Here is a 22,662-nt window from a genome sequence, read left to right on the forward strand (position 1 = left end):
TGTGTGTGTGTGTGTAAAAGAAAAGTAGGTAACTGCTGACAGCGAGTCTGTGAACTTATGATTGGCCGCCAGTTGAAATGTCACATGATGGGGCGGAGCCTGCTGTGAGTCCAGCGTGTAAAGCTCATTAAGAGGCGACGTTGAAGGCAGAGCAGCGTCTGGACAGGTAATGTGCGTCATTCTTCTTCTATTTTGTGCTTTTTTTTTGCAGGAAGGTCAAGTTGTCTTTACTTTCATGTCACCTTTGTGAGGTGTTGCTGGTGTCCTCTGGAGAGGACGTGCTGGGAGGTGAAAGGTCACCGGCCGGTCAGGATGGGGGACAGGGGGGATTAAGACCATTAAGACCATTAAGACTATTAAGACCATTACTTAGTGATCCAGTCTACTCTTGTCCTGCTGGACCCACTTGGGTCCTGTGACCAGAATGTCCCCTGAGCTGAGACCCTGTCCTGGCCGGAGTCCAGTCTTGGCACAATAGTCCTGTGATCATCTAAAATTACCATCAAGGAGCGGGACCAATATAGATGTGTGTTTAGTCCTGCCACACCTCCACGCCCACCACCCGCCACTCACCCCTTGCCTACGTGCCACTAGTGTGATTAGAGGAGGCTGACGGCGTCCGTCACACTAAGCTCGTTAGCAACGCTCCTTGACCACCTGTCAGGTAAAAGTCTGAAGAGAGTTTGGAGAAAAATGTGACAATCGAATAGAAAAAAAGATTTGCAAACCAAAAAATGGATTTGAATGCAAAAAATATATATTTTTTGTTTTAGATCAGGTTTTTTTGTCCGTTTTATTCCTGGTTGCATTTTTGATTTTGGTTACCAATCGTAATTTTGGGTTAGAAATATTTTTTTAATGGCAAACATTTTATTTGGTTGCAGAATTTTTTTTGGAGGGGTTAAAAATCTTTCTTTTTTTGGGGGGGGGGGGGGGTGGCAGGAAGTTTTGTGTTTGGAAATAGTTTCTTTAAATCGTTTTTTTGGTTTAAATTGTTGCAAACTGTTTCTTTTGTTTGCATATAGTTTTTGATTTTCATTGAACATATCTGTTTTTTTTAATATATTTCTGGTTATAAATAGTTTTTTAATGGCAAATTATGTATTTGGTTGCAAAAACTTTTTTTGAGGGGTTATAAATCTATTTTTTGGTTAGAATCGTTTTCTTTGTTTGCAAATCCAAATTTTTATTTGCAAATCTTTTTTTGGTTGTAAATAGATTTTTTGTTGTTGTATAGCAAATCGATTTCTAGTGGCATTCGTTTGTTTTATTGGCAAATCGATTTACTGCAGATAAGTTTTTTTTGGTTGCAAATCGTTTAGTTTTTTTTAGTTGTAAATCGTTTTTAGGTAGCAAATAATTTTTTTGGGGTTGCAAATTGTAATTTTGGGTTACAAAAAGGTTTTTTGAGGGTTTAAAAATCTATTGATATTTTTATTTTCATTTTGGTTAGAATTGTACATAGCCCCTAGAGGGATATGGGGCAAAAAAAATATATATATGTATACGACCCCGAAAGGGAATAAGCGGTAGAAAATGGATGGATGGATGGATATATATATATATTTTTTATATGTACTTGGTGAGCATGAGTTACAAATCTTAAAAATATTTTTTAAAACTCCCCATGTCCCTTTAGGGGCTCCGTAGAATCGTTTTTGGGGGTTGCAGGTAGTTTTTTGGTTGTAAATTGTTTCTTTAGTTTGGAAAAAGTTTTTTTTTTTGGTTGCGAAATTTTTATTTTTTCTGTTGTAAATTGTTTTGCTAGCAAACTGTTTCTTTTCTTTGCAAATCGTTCATAATAATAAGTTTATTTTCATTTCTGGTTATAAAAAATGTTTTAATGGCAAATTATGTATTTGGTTGCAAAAAGTTTTATTGAGGGTTTATAAATCCTTTTTTTTTTGGTTAGAATCGTTTTCTTTGTTTGCAAATCGTAATTTTTGTTGCAAATATTTTTTTGGTTGTAAATTTTTTTTTTTTTTGTATAACAAATCAATTTTCGGTGGCGACCGTTTGTTTTGTTTGCAAATCGTTTTACGACAAACAGGTGTTTTTTTTTTATTGGTAATCAATTTTTGGAAGCTAATCGTTATTTTTTTGTTAGCAGATTATTTTTGGGGGGATGCAAATCGTGTCTTTTGTTTGCAAATCTTTTGTGTTTCAATTCAGGCTTTTTGTTTAACATTTTTTTTTTGGTGGCAACTTTTTTGGAGCAAATCGTTTTTTTTTTTTAAATTTCTGGTTGCATTTTTGTTTTGGGTTACAAATATTGTTTTAATGGCAAACATTGTAGTCGGTTGCAGAAAGTTTTTTTGAGAGGTTAAAAATCGTTTTTTTTTTTTTTTTTTAGAATTGTTTTTGTGGGTTTGCTGGTAGTTTTTTGGTTGTAAATCATTTCTTCAGTTTGCAAATTTTTTTTTTTGGTTGCGAATCTTTTTTTTTACAAACTTTCTATTGTTTGCAAATTTTTGGGGGTTTTCGTTCAAAATATATATATATATTTTTTTTCTGGCTACAAATATTTTTTTAATGGAAAATTATGTATTTGGTTGCAAAAATGTTTATTGAGAGGTTATAAATCCTTTTTTTTGTTATAATAATTTTTTTTCTTTGCAGATCCTAATTTTTGTTGTGAATAGTTTTTTTTTTATATAGCAAATCGATTTTCGGTGGCATTCCTTTGTTTTGTTTGCAAATCGTTTTACGACAAACAGGTGTTTTTTTTTACCGGTAATCAATTTTTGGTAGCTAATCGTTATTTTTTTGTTAGCAAATGATTTTTTTGGGATGCAAATCGTGTCTTTTGTTTGCAAATCTTTTGTGTTTCAATTCAGGCTTTTTGTGTAACATTTTTTTTTTTGGTGGCAACTTTTTTGGAGCAAATCGGTTTTTTTTTAAATTTCTGGTTGCATTTTTGTTTTGGGTTACAAATATTGTTTTAATGGCAAACATTGTAGTTGGTTGCAGAAAGTTTTTTGAGAGGTTAAAAATCGTTTTTTTTTTTTTTTTTTAGAATTGTTTTTGTGGGTTTGCTGGTAGTTTTTTGGTTGTAAATCATTTCTTCAGTTTGCAAATATTTTTTTTGGTTGCGAATCTTTTTTTTTTTTACAAACTTTCTATTGTTTGCAAATTTTTGGGGGTTTTCGTTCAAAATATATATATATATTTTTTTCTGGCTACAAATAGTTTTTTAATGGAAAATGATGTATTTGGTTGCAAAAAGTTTTATTGAGAGGTTATAAATCCTTTTTTGTTATAATAATTTTTTTTCTTTGCAGATCCTAATTTTTGTTGTGAATAGTTTTTTTTTATATAGCAAATCGTTTTTCGGTGGCATTCGTTTGTTTTGTTTGCAAATCGTTTTACGACAAACAGGTGTTTTTTTATACTGGTAATCAATTTTTGGTAGCTAATCGTTATTTTTTTGTTAGCAGATGATTTTTTTGGGATGCAAATCGTGTCTTTTGTTTGCAAATCTTTTGTGTTTCAATTCAGGCTTTTTGTTTAACATTTTTTTTTTGGTGGCAACTTTTTTGGAGCAAATCGTTTTTTTTTTAAATTTCTGGTTGCATTTTTGTTTTGGGTTACAAATATTGTTTTAATGGCAAACATTGTAGTTGGTTGCAGAAAGTTTTTTTGAGAGGTTAAAAATCGTTTTTTTTTTTTTTTTTTAGAATTGTTTTTGTGGGTTTGCTGGTAGTTTTTTGGTTGTAAATCATTTCTTCAGTTTGCAAATATTTTTTTTGGTTGCGAATCTTTTTTTTTTTTACAAACTTTCTATTGTTTGCAAATTTTTGGGGGTTTTCGTTCAAAATATATATATATATTTTTTTCTGGCTACAAATAGTTTTTTAATGGAAAATGATGTATTTGGTTGCAAAAAGTTTTATTGAGAGGTTATAAATCCTTTTTTGTTATAATAATTTTTTTTCTTTGCAGATCCTAATTTTTGTTGTGAATAGTTTTTTTTTATATAGCAAATCGTTTTTCGGTGGCATTCGTTTGTTTTGTTTGCAAATCGTTTTACGACAAACAGGTGTTTTTTTATACTGGTAATCAATTTTTGGTAGCTAATCGTTATTTTTTTGTTAGCAGATGATTTTTTTGGGATGCAAATCGTGTCTTTTGTTTGCAAATCTTTTGTGTTTCAATTCAGGCTTTTTGTTTAACATTTTTTTTTTGGTGGCAACTTTTTTGGAGCAAATCGTTTTTTTTTTAAATTTCTGGTTGCATTTTTGTTTTGGGTTACAAATATTGTTTTAATGGCAAACATTGTAGTTGGTTGCAGAAAGTTTTTTTGAGAGGTTAAAAATCGTTTTTTTTTTTTTTTTTTAGAATTGTTTTTGTGGGTTTGCTGGTAGTTTTTTGGTTGTAAATCATTTCTTCAGTTTGCAAATATTTTTTTTTTGGTTGCGAATCTTTTTTTTTATTTTAGCAAACTTTCTATTGTTTTTCAAATCGATTTTGGTTTTCGTTCAAAATATAAGTTTGTTTTTATTTCTGGCTACAAATATTTTTTTAATGGAAAATGATGTATTTGGTTGCAAAAAGTTTTATTGAGGGTTTATAAATCCTTTTTTTTGGGTTGAAATCGTTTTCTTTGTTTGCAAATCGTAATTTTTGTTGCTAATCTTTTTTTGGTTTTAAATTTTTTATTTTTTTGTATAGCAAATCAATTTTCGGTGGCGACCGTTTTGTTTGCAAATTGTTTTACGACAAACAGGTGTTTTTTTTTTTACCGGTAATCAATTTTTGGTAGCTAATCGTTATTTTTTTGTTAGCAAATTATTTTTTTGGGATGCAAATCGTGTCTTTTGTTTGCAAATCTTTTGTGTTTCAATTCAGGCTTTTTGTTTAACATTTTTTTTTTGGGTGGCAACTTTTTTGGAGCAAATCGTTGTTTTTTTTTAAATTTCTGGTTGCATTTTTGTTTTGGGTTACAAATATTGTTTTAATGGCATACATTGTAGTCGGTTGCAGAAAGTTTTTTGAGAGGTTAAAAATCGTTTTTTTTTTTTTTTTTAGAATTGTTTTTGTGGGTTTGCTGGTAGTTTTGTGGTTGTAAATCATTTCTTCAGTTTGCAAATATTTTTTTTTTGGTTGCGAATCTTTTTTTTTATTTTAGCAAACTTTCTATTGTTTTTCAAATCGATTTTGGTTTTCGTTCAAAATATAAGTTTGTTTTTATTTCTGGCTACAAATATTTTTTTAATGGAAAATGATGTATTTGGTTGCAAAAAGTTTTATTGAGGGTTTATAAATCCTTTTTTTTGGGTTGAAATCGTTTTCTTTGTTTGCAAATCGTAATTTTTGTTGCTAATCTTTTTTTGGTTTTAAATTTTTTATTTTTTTGTATAGCAAATCAATTTTCGGTGGCGACCGTTTTGTTTGCAAATTGTTTTACGACAAACAGGTGTTTTTTTTTTTACCGGTAATCAATTTTTGGTAGCTAATCGTTATTTTTTTGTTAGCAAATTATTTTTTTGGGATGCAAATCGTGTCTTTTGTTTGCAAATCTTTTGTGTTTCAATTCAGGCTTTTTGTGTAACATTTTTTTTTTGGGTGGCAACTTTTTTGGAGCAAATCGTTGTTTTTTTTTAAATTTCTGGTTGCATTTTTGTTTTGGGTTACAAATATTGTTTTAATGGCATACATTGTAGTCGGTTGCAGAAAGTTTTTTGAGAGGTTAAAAATCGTTTTTTTTTTTTTTTTTAGAATTGTTTTTGTGGGTTTGCTGGTAGTTTTGTGGTTGTAAATCATTTCTTCAGTTTGCAAATTTTTTTTTTTGGTTGCGAATCTTTTTTTTTTACAAACTTTCTATTGTTTGCAAATTTTTGGGGGTTTTCGTTCAAAATATATATATATATATATTTTCTGGCTACAAATATTTTTTTAATGGAAAATTATGTATTTGGTTGCAAAAATGTTTATTGAGAGGTTATAAATCCTTTTTTTTGTTATAATCATTTTTTTTCTTTGCAGATCCTAATTTTTGTTGTGAATAGTTTTTTTTTATATAGCAAATCGATTTTCGGTGACATTCCTTTGTTTTGTTTGCCAATCGTTTTACGGCAAATGGGTGTTTTTTGTTTGGTAATCGTTTTTGGGTAGCAAAAAATTTTTTTCGTCTGTTTTGTTTGCAAATTATTTGTGTTTCTTTAATTCTGGCTTTTTCTTTTCAAATTATTCTCGGTTACAACTTTTTTTTGTGTATGCAAATCGATCTTTGGGGGGTAAATGAGACAGGAATGAGTTGGATGGTCCAAGTCAGACGTGTCCAAATGTTTCTCAGCGAAGGAGGACTACTAAAAAGTTTCCCTCCATCCTTTCCCCCCTCCGCCTGCACATGACACCACACCCGCGGTTCAAGTCCCAACACTTCCCACACGCGTGTAACACGTGTCCACCTGTACAGTCGGTTGCCATGGCGACTCAAGCCTCTTTCACCAATCCGATTTGGATCACTTTTGCTTCCTTTTCCCGCTCAAGCTCCTTCACTCCGAACCTCGACACCGAGATGGCGAACACTTTCACACGCGTGGTCACTGGCCGCAACACCGCCGCCCTGCTGGCCACCCTGGGGGCGGGCAGCCTGGCCACGGGCTTCCTGCTGAGTGACAGCGGCAGTTTGGCGGCGGAAGCCAAGACGAAGCTCTTCCCTCCCAGGTGAGAACCTCCTTTTTTGAAGAATTAGCCATGAGTGTCCTGATGATCACATGACGACGCAGCACTTACTTTTACACTTTAAAGGCCTGCTGAAATGAGATGTTCTTATTTAAACGGGGATAGCAGCTCCATTCTATGTGTCATACTTCATCATTTCGCCATATTGCCATATTTTTGCTGAAAGGATTTAGTAGAGAACATCGATGATAAAGTTCGCAACTTTTGGTCGCTAATAAAAAAGCCTTGCCTGTACCGGAAGTAGCGGACGATGTGCGCGTGACATCACGGGTTGTGGAGCTCCTCACATCTGAACATTGTTTACAATCATGGCCACCAGCAGTTAGAGCGATTCAGACCGAGAAAGCGACGATTTTCACATTAATTTGAGCGAGGATGAAAGATTAGTGGATGAGGAAAGTGAGAGTGAAGGACTAGAAAAAAAAGACTATACAGTGGGAGCGATTCAGATTTTATTAGACACATTTACTAGGATAATTCTGGAAAATCCCTTACCTGCTTATTGTGTTACTAGTGTTTTAGTGAGATTATATGGTCGTACCTGTACAACCTGCACCTTTCTTCAGCACCAGTCGACGGGTGGTGGCGATGCCCATCTCTGCCCTTCGCAAGGGACCCTCTTTGAAACAAGATCTTTCGAAATGGTCGCTGCATAATACACTGTACTTTGTGTGTGTAGTCCAATCCAACCGTGTTCGCTTGACCGCTCTGTTCCATAGTAACGCTTCACCGTCATCTTTCGGGAATGTAAACAATGAAACACCGGCTGTGTTTGTGTCGCTAAAGGCGGCCGCAATACACCGCTTCCCACCTACAGCTTTCTTCTTTGACGTCTCCATTATTCATTGAACAGATTGCAAAAAATTCAGCAACACAGATGACCAGAATAGTGTGGAATTATGCGATGGAAACAGACGACTTATAGCTGTGTACGGTAATGTAAACAATGAAACACCTGCTGTGTTTGTGTCGCTAAAGGCGGCTGCAATACACCGCTTCCCACCTACAGCTTTCTTCTTTGACGTCTCCATTATTCATTGAAAAAATTGCAAAAAATTCAGCAACACAGATGCCCAGAATAGTGTGGAATTTTGCGATGGAAACAGACGACTTATAGCTGTGTACGGTAATGTAAACAATGAAACACCTGCTGTGTTTGTGTCGCTAAAGGCGGCCGCAATACACCGCTTCCCACCTACAGCTTTCTTCTTTGACATCTCCATTATTCATTGAACAGATTGCAAAAAATTCAGCAACACAGATGACCAGAATAGTGTGGAATTATGCGATGGAAACAGACGACTTATAGCTGTGTACGGTAATGTAAACAATGAAACACCTGCTGTGTTTGTGTCGCTAAAGGCGGCTGCAATACACCGCTTCCCACCTACAGCTTTCTTCTTTGACGTCTCCATTATTCATTGAAAAAATTGCAAAAAATTCAGCAACACAGATGCCCAGAATAGTGTGGAATTTTGCGATGGAAACAGACGACTTATAGCTGTGTACGGTAATGTAAACAATGAAACACCTGCTGTGTTTGTGTCGCTAAAGGCGGCCGCAATACACCGCTTCCCACCTACAGCTTTCTTCTTTGACATCTCCATTATTCATTGAACAGATTGCAAAAAATTCAGCAACACAGATGTCCAGAATAGTGTGGAATTATGCGATGGAAACAGACGACTTATAGCTGTGTACGGTAATGTAAACAATGAAACACCTGCTGTGTTTGTGTCGCTAAAGGCGGCTGCAATACACCGCTTCCCACCTACAGCTTTCTTCTTTGACGTCTCCATTATTCATTGAACAAATTGCAAAAGATTCAGCAACACAGATGTCCAGAATACTGTGGAATTATGTGATGGAAACAGACGACTTATAGCTGTGTACGGTAATGTAAACAATGAAACACCTGCTGTGTTTGTGTCGCTAAAGGCGGCCGCAATACACCGCTTCCCACCTACAGCTTTCTTCTTTGACGTCTCCATTATTCATTGAAAAAATTGCAAAAAATTCAGCAACACAGATGTCCAGAATAGTGTGGAATTATGCGATGGAAACAGACGACTTATAGCTGTGTACGGTAATGTAAACAATGAAACACCTGCTGTGTTTGTGTCGCTAAAGGCGGCTGCAATACACCGCTTCCCACTTACAGCTTTCTTCTTTGACATCTCCATTATTCATTGAACAGATTGCAAAAAACTCAGCAACACAGATGTCCAGAATAGTGTGGAATTATGCGATGGAAACAGACAACTTATAGCTGTGTACGGTAATGTAAACAATGAAACACCTGCTGTGTTTGTGTCGCTAAAGGCGGCCGCAATACACCGCTTCCCACCTACAGCTTTCTTCTTTGACGTCTCCATTATTCATTGAACAAATTGCAAAAAATTCAGCAACACAGATGTCCAGAATAGTGTGGAATTATGCGATGGAAACAGACGACTTATAGCTGGGAACGGTCCTGGAACAAGATGTCCTCTACAATGCGTGACGTCACGCGCACGTGTCATCATACCGCGACGTTTTAGCAGGATACTTCCGCGCGAAATTTAAAATTGCAATTTATTAAACTAACCGTTAATATTTCATCATTGATATATAAACTATCAGACTGCGTGGTCGCTAGTAGTGGCTTTCAGTAGGCCTTTAAGTATTTGACAGGTGTACCTAATGAAGGGGCAGTGTTGATGATGTCCTGGTGTGAAAGTCTTGCTGTGACCTTCTCAGATTTCATTTTCCCACCCCCCCCCCCCCCCCCCCCTCTGCCCAATCTCCCCACCTTTGCAGCTCTGACTTTCCCGACCTCCGCAAACACAACAACTGCATGGCGGCGGCTTTGACGCCCGCCATTTACGCAAAGCTGAGGGACAGATTGACCCCCAACAACTGGACCTTGGACCAGTGCATCCAGACCGGGGTGGACAACCCGGGGCATCCTTTCATCAAGACGGTGGGCTGCGTGGCGGGAGACGAGGAGAGCTATGAGGTACAGGGAGGTGAAAGGTCACCTGTGGGCTTCCTGCTTCAACACATGCTGCTTCCTGCTTCAGGTCTTCGCCGAGCTCTTTGACCCCATCATCAAGGACCGCCACAACGGCTACGACCCCAAGACCATGACCCACCCCACCGACCTGGACTCCTCCAAGGTGCCGTGACCACGCCCCTTTACCCCCCCCCACCCCTCGCCGCTCACAACCGCGCTCTCTTCTCCGCCAGCTGACCAACGGCATGTTTGATGAGAACTACGTGCTGTCCTCGCGCGTCCGCACCGGCCGCAGCATTCGCGGACTCAGCCTGCCGCCCGCCTGCACGCGGGCGGAGCGTCGGGAGGTGGAGCGTGTGGCGGTGACGGCCTTGGCAGGCCTGAAGGGCGACCTGGCGGGGCGATACTACAGCCTGGGGGAGATGACGGAGCAGGAGCAGCAGCAGCTGATTGATGTAAGAATATCCACCCAAAGAAGTTCCTCTTTTGGCCACATGGGGGCAGTAGTACGGCCACTTCATTAGGTACACAGTCTACCTAAAGAAGTTCCTCTTTTGGCCACATGGGGGCAGTAGTACGGCCACTTCATTAGGTACACAGTCTACCTGAATTGGTTTCTCTTTTGGCCACATGGGGGCAGTAGTACGGCCACTTCATTAGGTACACAGTCTACCCAAATTGGTTTCTCTTTTGGCCACATGGGGGCAGTAGTACGGCCACTTCATTAGGTACACAGTCTACCTAAATAAGTTCCTCTTTTGGCCACATGGGGGCAGTAGTACGGCCACGTCATTAGGTACACAGTCTACCTAAATAAGTTCCACTTTTGGCCACATGGGGGCAGTAGTACGGCCACTTCATTAGGTACACAGTCTACCTAAATAAGTTCCTCTTTTGGCCACATGGGGGCAGTAGTACGGCCACTTCATTAGGTACACAGTCTACCCAAATTGGTTTCTCTTTTGGCCACATGGGGGCAGTAGTACGGCCACGTCATTAGGTACACAGTCTACCTAAATAAGTTCCACTTTTGGCCACATGGGGGCAGTAGTACGGCCACTTCATTAGGTACACAATCTACCTAAATTGGTTTCTCTTTTGGCCACATGGGGGCAGTAGTACGGCCACTTCATTAGGTACACAATCTACCTGAATAAGTTCCTATTTTGGCCATATGGGGGCAGTAGTACGGCCACTTCATTAGGTACACAGTCCGCCTGAATAAGTTCCTCTTTTGGCCACATGGGGGCAGTAGTACGGCCACTTCATTAGGTACACAGTCTACCCGAAGAAGTTCATCTTTTGGCCACATGGGGGCAGTAGTGCGGCCACTTCATTAGGTACACAGTCTACCTAAATAAGTTCCTCTTTTGGCCACATGGGGGAAGTAGTACGGCCACTTCATTAGGTACACAGTCCGCCTGAATAAGTTCCTCTTTTGGCCACATGGGGGCAGTAGTACGGCCACTTCATTAGGTACACAGTCTACCTAAATAAGTTCCTCTTTTGGCCACATGGGGGCAGTAGTACGGCCACTTCATTAGGTACACAGTCTACCCGAAGAAGTTCCTCTTTTGGCCACATGGGGGCAGTAGTGCGGCCACTTCATTAGGTACACAGTCTACCTAAATAAGTTCCTCTTTTGGCCACATGGGGTCAGTAGTACGGCCACTTCATTAGGTACACAGTCCGCCTGAATAAGTTCCTCTTTTGGCCACATGGGGGCAGTAGTACGGCCACTTCATTAGGTACACAGTCTACCTAAATAAGTTCCTCTTTTGGCCACATGGGGGCAGTAGTACAGCCACTTCATTAGGTACACAGTCTACCTAAATAAGTTCTTCTTTTGGCCACATGGGGGCAGTAGTGAGGCCACTTCATTAGGTACACAGTCTACCTAAATAAGTTCTTCTTTTGGCCACATGGGGGCAGTAGTGAGGCCACTTCATTAGGTACACAGTCTACCTAAATTAGTTCCTCTTTTGGCCACATGGGGGCAGTAGTACAGCAACTTCATTAGGTACACAGTCTACCGAAAGAAGTTCCTCTTTTGGCCACATGGGGGCAGTAGTACGGCCACTTCATTAGGTACACAGTCTACCTAAATAAGTTCCTCTTTTGGCCACATGGGGGCAGTAGTGTGGCCACTTCATTAGGTACACAGTCTACCTAAATAAGCCCCTCTTTTGGCCACATGGGGGCAGTAGTACGGCCACTTCATTAGGTACACAGTCTACCTAAATAAGTTCCTCTTTTGGCCACATGGGGGCAGTAGTACGGCCACTTCATTAGGTACACAGTCTACCTAAATAAGTTCCTCTTTTGGCCACATGGGGGCAGTAGTGAGGCCACTTCATTAGGTACACAGTCTACCTAAATAAGTTCCTCTTTTGGCCACATGGGGGCAGTAGTACGGCCACTTCATTAGGTACACAGTCTACCTAAATAAGTTCCTCTTTTGGCCACATGGGGGCAGTAGTACGGCCACTTCATTAGGTACACAGTCCGCCCAAATAAGTTCCTTTTTTGGCCACATGGGGGCAGTAGTACGGCCACTTCATTAGGTACACAGTCCGCCCAAATAAGTTCCTTTTTTGGCCACATGGGGGCAGTAGTACGGCCACTTCATTAGGTACACAGTCCACCCAAATAAGTTCCTCTTTTGGCCACATGGGGGCAGTAATACGGCCACTTCATTAGGTACACAGTCAACCTGAATAAGTTCCTCTTTTTCGCCACATGGGGGCAGCAGTACGGCCACTTCATTAGGTACACAGTCTACCTAAATAAGTTCCTCTTTTAGCCACATGGGGGCAGTAGTATGGCCACTTCATTAGGTACACAGTCTACCTAAATAAGTTCCTCTTTTAGCCACATGGGGGCAGTAGTATGGCCACTTCATTAGGTACACAGTCTACCTAAATAAGTTCCTCTTTTAGCCACATGGGGGCAGTAGTACGGCCACTTCATTAGGTACACAGTCTACCTAAATAAGTTCCTCTTTTAGCCACATGGGGGCAGTAGTACGGCCACTTCATTAGGTACACAGTCCGCCCAAATAAGTTCCTTTTTTGGCCACATGGGGGCAGTAGTACGGCCACTTCATTAGGTACACAGTCTACCTAAATAAGTTCCTCTTTTGGCCACATGGGGGCAGTAGTACGGCCACTTCATTAGGTACACAGTCTACCTAAAGAAGTTCCTCTTTTGGCCACATGGGGGCAGTAGTACGGCCACTTCATTAGGTACACAGTCTACCTAATTTAGTTCCTCTTTTGGCCACATGGGGGCAGTAGTACAGCCACTTCATTAGGTACACAGTCTACCCAAATAAGTTCCTCTTTTGGCCACATGGGGGCAGTAGTACGGCCACTTCATTAGGTACACAGTCTACCCAAATAAGTTCCTCTTTTGGCCACATGGGGGCAGTAGTACGGCCACTTCATTAGGTACACAGTCTACCCAAATAAGTTCCTCTTTTGGCCACATGGGGGCAGTAGTATGGCCACTTCATTAGGTACACAGTCTACCCAAAGAAGTTCCTCTTTTGGCCACATGGGGGCAGTAGTACGGCCACTTCATTAGGTACACAGTCTACCCAAATAAGTTCCTCTTTTGGCCACATGGGGGCAGTAGTACGGCCACTTCATTAGGTACACAGTCTACCTAAAGAAGTTCCTCTTTTGGCCACATGGGGGCAGTAGTACGGCCACTTCATTAGGTACACAGTCTACCTAATTTAGTTCCTCTTTTGGCCACATGGGGGCAGTAGTACAGCCACTTCATTAGGTACACAGTCTACCCAAATAAGTTCCTCTTTTGGCCACATGGGGGCAGTAGTACGGCCACTTCATTAGGTACACAGTCTACCCAAATAAGTTCCTCTTTTGGCCACATGGGGGCAGTAGTACGGCCACTTCATTAGGTACACAGTCTACCCAAATAAGTTCCTCTTTTGGCCACATGGGGGCAGTAGTATGGCCACTTCATTAGGTACACAGTCTACCCAAAGAAGTTCCTCTTTTGGCCACATGGGGGCAGTAGTACGGCCACTTCATTAGGTACACAGTCTACCCAAATAAGTTCCTCTTTTGGCCACATGGGGGCAGTAGTATGGCCACTTCATTAGGTACACAGTCTACCCAAAGAAGTTCCTCTTTTGGCCACATGGGGGCAGTAGTACGGCCACTTCATTAGGTACACAGTCTACCCAAATAAGTTCCTCTTTTGGCCACATGGGGGCAGTAGTACAGCCACTTCATTAGGTACACAATCTACCTAAATAAGTTCCTCTTTTGGCCACATGGGGGCAGTAGTACGGCCACTTCATTAGGTACACAGTCTACCTAAATAAGTTCCTCTTTTGGCCACATGGGGGCAGTAGTACGGCCACTTCATTAGGTACACAGTGTACCTAAATAAGTTGCTTTTTTGGCCACATGGGGGCAGTAGTACGGCCACTTCATTAGGTACACAGTCTACCCAAATAAGTTCCTCTTTTGGCCACATGGGGGCAGTAGTACGGCCACTTCATTAGGTACACAGTCTACCTAAATAAGTTCCTATTTTGGCCACATGGGGGCAGTAGTACGGCCACTTCATTAGGTACACAGTCTACCTAAAGAAGTTCCTCTTTTGGCCACATGGGGGCAGTAGTGAGGCCACTTCATTAGGTACACAGTCTACCTAAATAAGTTCCTCTTTTGGCCACATGGGGGCAGTAGTGCGGCCACTTCATTAGGTACACAGCCTACCTAAATAAGTTCCTATTTTGGCCACATGGGGGCAGTAGTACGGCCACTTCATTAGGTACACAGTCTACCTAAATAAGTTCCTCTTTTGGCCACATGGGGGCAGTAGTGAGGCCACTTCATTAGGTACACAGTCTACCTAAATAAGTTCCTCTTTTGGCCACATGGGGGCAGTAGTACGGCCACTTCATTAGGTACACAGTCTATCTAAATAAGTTGCGTTTTTGGCCACATGGGGGCAGTAGTACGGCCACTTCATTAGGTACACAGTCTACCTAAATAAGTTAATCTTTTGGCCACATGGGGGCAGTAGTACGGCCACTTCATTAGGTACACAGTCTACCTAAATAAGTTCCTCTTTTGGCCACATGGAGGCAGTAGTGAGGCCACTTCATTAGGTACACAGTCTACCTGAATAAGTTCCTCTTTTTCGCCACATGGGGGCAGTAGTACGGCCACTTCATTAGGTACACAGTCTACCTAAATAAGTTCCTCTTTTGGCCACATGGGGGCAGTTGTACGGCCACTTCATTAGGTACACAGTCTACCTAAATAAGTTCCTCTTTTGGCCACATGGGGGCAGTAGTACGGCCAATTCATTGGGTACACAGTCCACCCAAATAAGTTCCTCTTTTGGCCACATGGGGGCAGTAGTACGGCCACTTCATTAGGTACACAGTCTACCTAAATAAGTTCCTCTTTTGGCCACATGGGGGCAGTAGTGAGGCCACTTCATTAGGTACACAGTCTACCTAAATAAGTTCCTCTTTTGGCCACATGGGGGCAGTAGTACGGCCACTTCATTAGGTACACAGTCTACCGAAATAAGTTCCTCTTTTGGCCACATGGGGGCAGTAGTACGGCCACTTCATTAGGTACACAGTCCGCCCAAATAAGTTACTTTTTTGGCCACATGGGGGCAGTAGTACGGCCACTTCATTAGGTACACAGTCTACCTAAATAAGTTCCTCTTTTGGCCACATGGGGGCAGTAGTACGGCCACTTCATTAGGTACACAGTCTACCCAAATAATTTCCTCTTTTGGCCACATGGGGGCAGTAGTACGGCCACTTCATTAGGTACACAGTCTACCTAAATAAGTTCCTCTTTTGGCCACATGGGGGCAGTAGTACGGCCACTTCATTAGGTACACAGTCTACCTAAATAAGTTCCTCTTTTGGCCACATGGGGGCAGTAGTACGGCCACTTCATTAGGTACACAGTCTACCTAAATAGGTTGCTCTTTTGGCCACATGGGGGCAGTAGTACGGCCACTTCATTAGGTACACAGTCTACCTAAATAAGTTCCTCTTTTGGCCACATGGGGGCAGTAGTACGGCCACTTCATTAGAGAGGGGGAAGGAAGAATGAGTAAAATAAACTTTATTTGATTGTGATTTTAGCAAAAACAGGAATGTTTTAATTAAACATGGGGAAAGGCGGTATCAATCGTGAAGACCAAACTTTTTAAGAGCAACCTTTAAACAACAGAACAGGAATGAGTGATGTTCTAACATCACATCAGTCTCGTGTAGGTGGAAGATAAACTTTGTCCATGTCTCCCGTGGGCTTCAGGAATGTATGAGTGGCATAAAAGTCTCTTATTTTTGATGCAGCGAGGACGGAGCAACACACTTAAGCACTTAGTCTCAACTTGATACACAAGAAATGACTAAAATATCAATTTTGCCACAACATATTACAGAGGACTCGGCATTTTACTTTGAAATTACAGTTAATTACTTCAAAGTAAGAGCGTATCATCATTTTTCAAAGTCCTTTGTTGTAAGGGTACACTAAAATGCTGTTCAATGCCGTGCAATTCTGGTGTTTTTTACACGGTGGACTACGTGTGTGACTTTTGTGTTCTGATCCAACGCTGCCGTGCACCATCAGGACCACTTCCTGTTTGACAAGCCCGTGTCTCCCTTACTCACCTCGGCCTTCATGGCCCGAGACTGGCCCGATGCCAGGGGGATCTGGTAAGGCCGACCCTGTCCACCGACTCCCCCTTTTCGTAGAAGATTAGGACTTTAGGGCCTCAAGTGTTCCGCCGTCCTTGACTCCTTCCTGATCCTTCTTCCACCCTCCATGTGTCCCCCCCCCCCCCCCCCGACACACCCTGTAGGATCACTTCCTGTTTGACAAGCCAGTGTCTCCCTTGTTGACGTGTGCCTTCATGGCCCGGGACTGGCCTGACGCCAGGGGCATCTGGTAGGACGCATGTCACCATGCCGTGTGCCGGACCCTGCTGGTCCAGAGCTTGACAGGACGGGACGTGGCGTGGTCCTCACCCCCCCCTCTTTGGTCCCCCCTTCAGGCACAACAACGAGAAGACCTTCCTGATCTGGATCAACGAGGAGGACCACACCCGAGTCATCTCCATGGAGAAGGGCGGCAACATGAAGAGGGTCTTTGAGAGATTCTGCAGAGGACTCAAACAGGTCCACCTTAGGAACAAGTCAATGCAACGTTGCCAAAGATCTTGTGTTGCTAGGCAGACTTCGTCTAAGATCCTGCTGTGGTGTCCTGCAGGTGGAACAACTGATCCAGGAGAGAGGCTGGGAGTTCATGTGGAATGAACATCTGGGCTACGTACTCACGTGCCCGTCCAATCTGGGCACAGGTCTCAGGGCGGGCGTGCATGTGCGCCTGCCCAAACTCAGCAAGGTAAGTCTGGGCAACGCCGTGATGTCTTTGTGTGAAAGGTAATAGCGTACATCTTGACACATACAGAGATATTAATAAATATTCATTTCTGTGGGGGCACAAAAGGATTCTGTCCCCTAGAACAGGGGTTCTTAACGTTTTGGACCTCGGGGCCCAATTTGTCCACTAAAGAAGGACTTGGGTCCCACTCAAGTATCAATGATCCAATCCTCTTTATTTCTCCCGCTTTTTTAACAACAAAACTGTCTCCAGAGTGCAGCACGCCAAAAAAAGAAACAATAACAGTAATAAAATGACAAGCATTTAAAAAGAAACAAGTGAACAATAAACGCACAATTAATAATAATATCATAAATTACATCAAAAATATATAATGAAAACCAAACAAATGATAAGAAAAAGAAAATAATAAAGTACATAAATAAAATGGAACAAAACAAAACAAACAAATAATAATAATACAAAAAAATAATAAAATACATCAATAAAATAGAATTAAACAAATAAATTATAGAATACGACAATAAAACACATCAATAAAATAGAATTAAAGAATAAAAGACGTCAATAAAATAGAATAAAACAAAACAAACAAATAATAATAATAAAATAAAAATAGTAAAAGACATCAATAAAATAGAATCAAACAAATAAATTATAGAATACGACAATAACACACATCAATAAAATAGAATAAAAGAATAAAAGACGTCAATAAAATAGAATAAAACAAAACAAACAAATAATAATAATAAAATAAAAATAGTAAAAGACATCAATAAAATAGAATAAAACAAAACAAACAAATAATAATAATAAAATAGAAATAGTAAAAGACATCAATAAAATAGAATAAAACAAAACAAACAAATGATAATAAAAAATAAAATACATCAATAAAATTGAATAAAACAAAACAAACAAATAATAATCATACAATTCAAATAATAAAAGTCATCAATAAAACAGAATTTAAAAAATGAATAGAATACATTTTTATTCTTTGGCTTTTAACACTACGTGAGTTGTGTGGTCCTCTGTGTTTTTTATACACTTTGATTTCTATTTTACTCTTTTAATTGATTTTACCCTTTAAAATTGTTTTTAATCATATTTTTTTTATATAGTTTTTTTATATTGTTTTTATATTTATTTATTTTTTGTTTTTATTCAGTCATTGGTGGAGCATAATATTGTTTTTTTTTAATATTGTTTTCAACGTGGCTGTGCAGCACTTTGGAAACGTTATTGTTGTTTAAATGTGCTATATAAATAAAGTGGATTGGATTGGATTGAATACAATAATAAAAGACATCAATAAAATACGATAAAACAAAACAAATAACAATAAAAACATAAAATAATAAAATACATAAATAAAATAAAACAAAATAATAATAAAATAAAAAGAATTAAAGACATCAATAATATAATATAGTTTACATACCAAATGTCCACTTCCATTTATTGCAAGTAATAATAAAACGTAAATGCCTGACTTACCTATCAAGGAGGAAATGAGCAAGCTTGGCGTCGGATGAAAAAATCTTCAATGGTCTCCATCCAGGGCCCAGGCTAAGACCGATTTTTTTTATTTTATTTTAATCTTCTATTTTTTTATTATTATTTTTTTCTCCCATCCCCCCCACCCCCACTCCCCCTCTTTGTTTACCTTTATCTCATCTTTTTTTGTAAGGGGCGCTGGAAGCCGGCAGACCCGTCAGCGATCCTGTTCTGTCTCCCTGTAATGTTTGTCTAAACTTGAATGGGATTGTGCTGAAAATTTTAGTTTTCCTGAAGGAACTCTCCTGACGGAATGAATAAAGTACTATCTAATCTAATCTTCCCGATGCATCCCCGATACAAAACCTGTTTTTTTTGCTGGCTTTGTCATGAGTAAGTTGAGAACGGTAACTTTTAGATCTACTAAGGTCTGACATGTTTAGTAACTTTACCAGTGGCAGTAGCCAAACAAAAAGGGCGGTGCGTAACTGGCAACCTGGACGTAACACGCTCACGGACTTACTAATTGGTCAAACGGTGGAGGGCGGGACATCGAAATGAAAACAATAACAAGATTTCAGGGCTGTAAATTTAATTTTGAAATGAGCTGAGTTATCAGTTACAGAAGTATTGGGAAAGAAGATGATTTATTAATGCCTTCTGACATATGATTTAATGATGACTTGACATGAAATGATTACCTTTTAAGTAAAAAAAACGAAGATAACTAAGAATCACTGCTTTGTAGGAATGTTGTTAATACTCGGTCACGTGATCATGTGTGAAAATTCTCCTGCAGGATCCCCGCTTCTCTAAAATCCTGGACAACTTGAGGCTGCAGAAGAGGGGCACGGGGGGCGTGGACACCGCGGCCACAGGCGACACCTTCGACATCTCCAACAACGACCGTCTGGGCAAGTCCGAGGTGAGCGTCCGTCCGTCTTGAGATCAGACGCGTGGACAGAAGTACACGGACTTGTTTCTGCCGTGCCTCAGGTGGAGCTGGTCCAGCTGCTGGTGGACGGCGTCAACTACCTGATCGAGTGCGAGAAGAGGCTGGAGAAGGGCCAGGACATCAAGGTCCCGCCTCCCATCGCTCAGTTCCGTAAATAAGACCTTTGCTGTAGATTTGCACTGAGGGCACGCTTCTTTCTACCTCAGAAGTTTCACTGTAACTGCAGAAGTAAAATCATCATTCAATGTTTGACTTCTTCTGTGCTTCGCTGCATCTGCACCAAGGATGATCAGACTTCTTATTTTTTAAAGACATGCATTATTTGCATCACCTGCGATTCTCTACTGAGACACTAGAACAGGGGTAGGGAACCTATGGCTCTAGATCCAGATGTGGCTCTTTTGATGACTGCACCTGACTCAGATATCAATCAATCAATGTTTATTTATATAGCCCCAAATCACAAATGTCTCAAAGGACTGCACAAATCATTACGACTACAACATCCTCGGAAGAACCCACAAAAGGGCAAGGAAAACTCACACCCAGTGGGCAGGGAGAATTCACATCCAGTGGGACGCCAGTGACAATGCTGACTATGAGAAACCTTGGAGAGGACCTCAGATGTGGGCAACCCCCCCCCCTCTAGGGGACCGAAAGCAATGGATGTCGAGCGGGTCTAACATGATACTGTGAAAGTTCAATCCATAGTGGCTCCAAGACAGCAGTGAGAGTCCCGTCCACTGGAAACCATCTCAAGCGGATCAGCAGCGTAGAGATGTCCCCAACCGATACAGGCGAGCGGTCCATCCTGGGTCCCGACGAGCGGTCCATCCTGGGTCTCGACTCTGGACAGTCAGTACTTCATCCATGGTCATCGGACCGGACCCCCTCCACAAGGGAGGGGGGGACATAGGAGAAAGAAAAGAAGCGGCAGATCAACTGGTCTAAAAAGGAGGTCTATTTAAAGGCTAGAGTATACAGATGAGTTTTAAGACGAGACTTAAATGCTTCTACTGAGGTGGCATCTGGAACTGTTACCGGGAGGGCATTCCAGAGTACTGGAGCCCGAACGGAAAACGCTCTATAGCCCGCAGACTTTTTTTGGGCTCTAGGAATCACTAATAAGCCGGAGTCTTTTGAAGGCAGATTTCTTGCCGGGACATATGGTACAATACAATCGGCAAGATAGGATGGAGCTAGACCGTGTAGTATTTTATACGTAAGTAGTAAAACCTTAAAGTCACATCTTAAGTGCACAGGAAGCCAGTGCAGGTGAGCCAGTACAGGTATATATGTATGTATATATGTATATAAAGGTATATACAGTACAGGCGTAATATGATCAAACTTTCTTGTTCTTGTCAAAAATCTTAGCTGACATTGCTTAACACGATAAGTCATGAATAATTCCGCTGGTAATTAGAGTATCAAAAATAAGGTTCAAAATATAAAACATTGTCATGTATTTTCATCCATCCATCCGGTTTCTACCGCACCTGTTCAAGAAGTCGCATTAATTCTGGTTAGCCTCAGAATAGTTTCCAGTGAGGGTTGGACTCCGCCAAGGCTGTCCTTTGTCGCCGATTCTGTTCATAACTTTTATGGACAGAATTTCTAGGCTCAGTCAAGGCGTTGAGGGGTTCTGGTTTGGTGGCCGCGGGATCAGGTCTCTGCTTTTTGCAGATGATGTGGTCCTGATGGCTTCATCTGACCGGGATCTTCAGCTCTCACTGGATCGGTTCGCAGCCGAGTGTGAAGCGACCGGAATGAGAATCAGCGCCTCCAAGTCAGAGTCCATGGTTCTCGCCCGGAAAAGGGTGGAGTGCCATCTCCGGGTTGGGGAGGAGACCCTGCCCCAAGTGGAGGTGTTCAAGTACCTAGGAGTCTTGTTCACGAGTGAGGGAAGAGTGGATCGTGAGATCGATAGGCGGATCGGTGCGGCGTCTTCAGTAATGCGGACGTTGTATTGATCCGTTGTGGTGAAGAAGGAGCTGAGCCGGAAGGCAAAGCTCTCAATTTACCGGTCCATCTACGTTCCCATCCTCACCTATGGTCATGAGCTTTGGGTCATGACCGAAAGGATAAGATTACGGGTACAAGCGGCCCAAATGAGTTTGGGTCTCTCCCTTAGAGATAGGGTGAGAAGCTCTGCCATCCGGGAGGAACTCAAAGTAAAGCCGCTGCTCCTCCACATGGAGAGGAGCCAGATGAGGTGGTTCGGGCATCTGGTCAGGATGCCACCCGAACGCCTCCCTAGGGAGGTGTTTAGGGCACGTCCAACCGGTAGGAGGCCACGGGGAAGACCCAGGACACGTTGGTAAGACTATGTCTACCGGCTGGCCTGGGAACGCCTCGGGATCCCCCGGGAAGAGCTAGACGAGGTGGCTGGGGAGAGGGAAGTCTGGGCTTCCCTGCTTAGGCTGCTGCCCCCGCGACCCGGCCTAGGATAAACGGAAGATGATGGATGGATGGATGGATGGATAGCCTTGGAATGACAAACGTATTAAAAAGAAAAAGAGGCCTTTTATACTGTAAAAATGTTGGTCTTTCTTAAAAATGATAATAGTTGTATTCCGTGTTAAAAAATAAGTAAACGATATGATTCTCACGGAAATGCTTTTAAAAATATTTGGCTTGTATGTCTCTTTCAGCCAAAAAGGTTCCCGACCCCTGCACTCGAGGGGTTTTTACCCTAAGACGGGTCGGGAACCTTTTTGGCTGAGAGAGCCATGAAAGCCAAATATTTCAAAATGTATTTCCGTGAGAGCCATATCCTATTTTTTAACACTGAATACAACTAAATGCGTGCATTTTTAAGTAAGACCAACATTTTTAGAGCATAATAAGTATTTTATTATTTTTAATAACATTGTTATTCTGAAGCTAACCAATAATAAATCAAATGTCATGTCTGTTGATCATGTTTTTGTTTGGCCATGTGCTGTTTTGTTCTTTGGACTCTTTTAAGTTCCTGTTTTTTTCCACTCCCTTGTCTGGTTTCCTTGGTTACTCATTTTGTCCACCTGTCTCTGGTGGACAAAATGCCCGCTCACCTGCTTCCCGAGCACTAATCAGAGGCAGTATTTAAGCTCGTCTTT

The 22,662-nt window shown here is 41.0% G+C and overlaps 1 protein-coding gene across 2 annotated transcripts; it reads left to right on the forward strand.

The window, feature by feature from the left end:
• Positions 1–19,806, forward strand: LOC133535964 (creatine kinase S-type, mitochondrial-like). 2 transcript variants are annotated; one of them, XM_061876064.1, is made up of 10 exons: positions 1–166; positions 6,493–6,669; positions 9,487–9,685; positions 9,750–9,845; positions 9,916–10,137; positions 16,330–16,415; positions 16,754–16,877; positions 16,969–17,103; positions 19,406–19,531; positions 19,603–19,806. In XM_061876064.1, exons 2-10 carry the CDS (start codon positions 6,521–6,523, stop codon positions 19,717–19,719), a joined length of 1,254 nt encoding a protein of 417 aa, XP_061732048.1. In that variant the 5' UTR covers positions 1–166; positions 6,493–6,520; the 3' UTR covers positions 19,720–19,806. The 2 variants fall into 2 exon arrangements, with proteins under 2 accessions (XP_061732048.1, XP_061732047.1); XM_061876063.1 differs by lacking the exon at positions 16,330–16,415 and adding an exon at positions 16,562–16,647 and having other exon boundaries at positions 2–166.
• Positions 19,807–22,662: the final 2,856 nt, after the last annotated feature.

Source organism: Nerophis ophidion, linkage group LG17 (assembly GCF_033978795.1).
Source record: "Nerophis ophidion isolate RoL-2023_Sa linkage group LG17, RoL_Noph_v1.0, whole genome shotgun sequence".
Lineage (NCBI taxonomy): Eukaryota > Metazoa > Chordata > Actinopteri > Syngnathiformes > Syngnathidae > Nerophis > Nerophis ophidion.

Excerpts from the sequence above, each read along its gene's own strand:
- LOC133535964 (XM_061876064.1), top strand. The coding sequence starts at position 6,521 with ATGGCGAACACTTTCACACGCGTGGTCACTGGCCGCAACACCGCCGCC. Across the intron at positions 6,670-9,486 it reads ACGAAGCTCTTCCCTCCCAG|CTCTGACTTTCCCGACCTCC; the intron begins GTGAGAACCTCC and ends CCACCTTTGCAG. Across the intron at positions 19,532-19,602 it reads ACCGTCTGGGCAAGTCCGAG|GTGGAGCTGGTCCAGCTGCT; the intron begins GTGAGCGTCCGT and ends GCCGTGCCTCAG.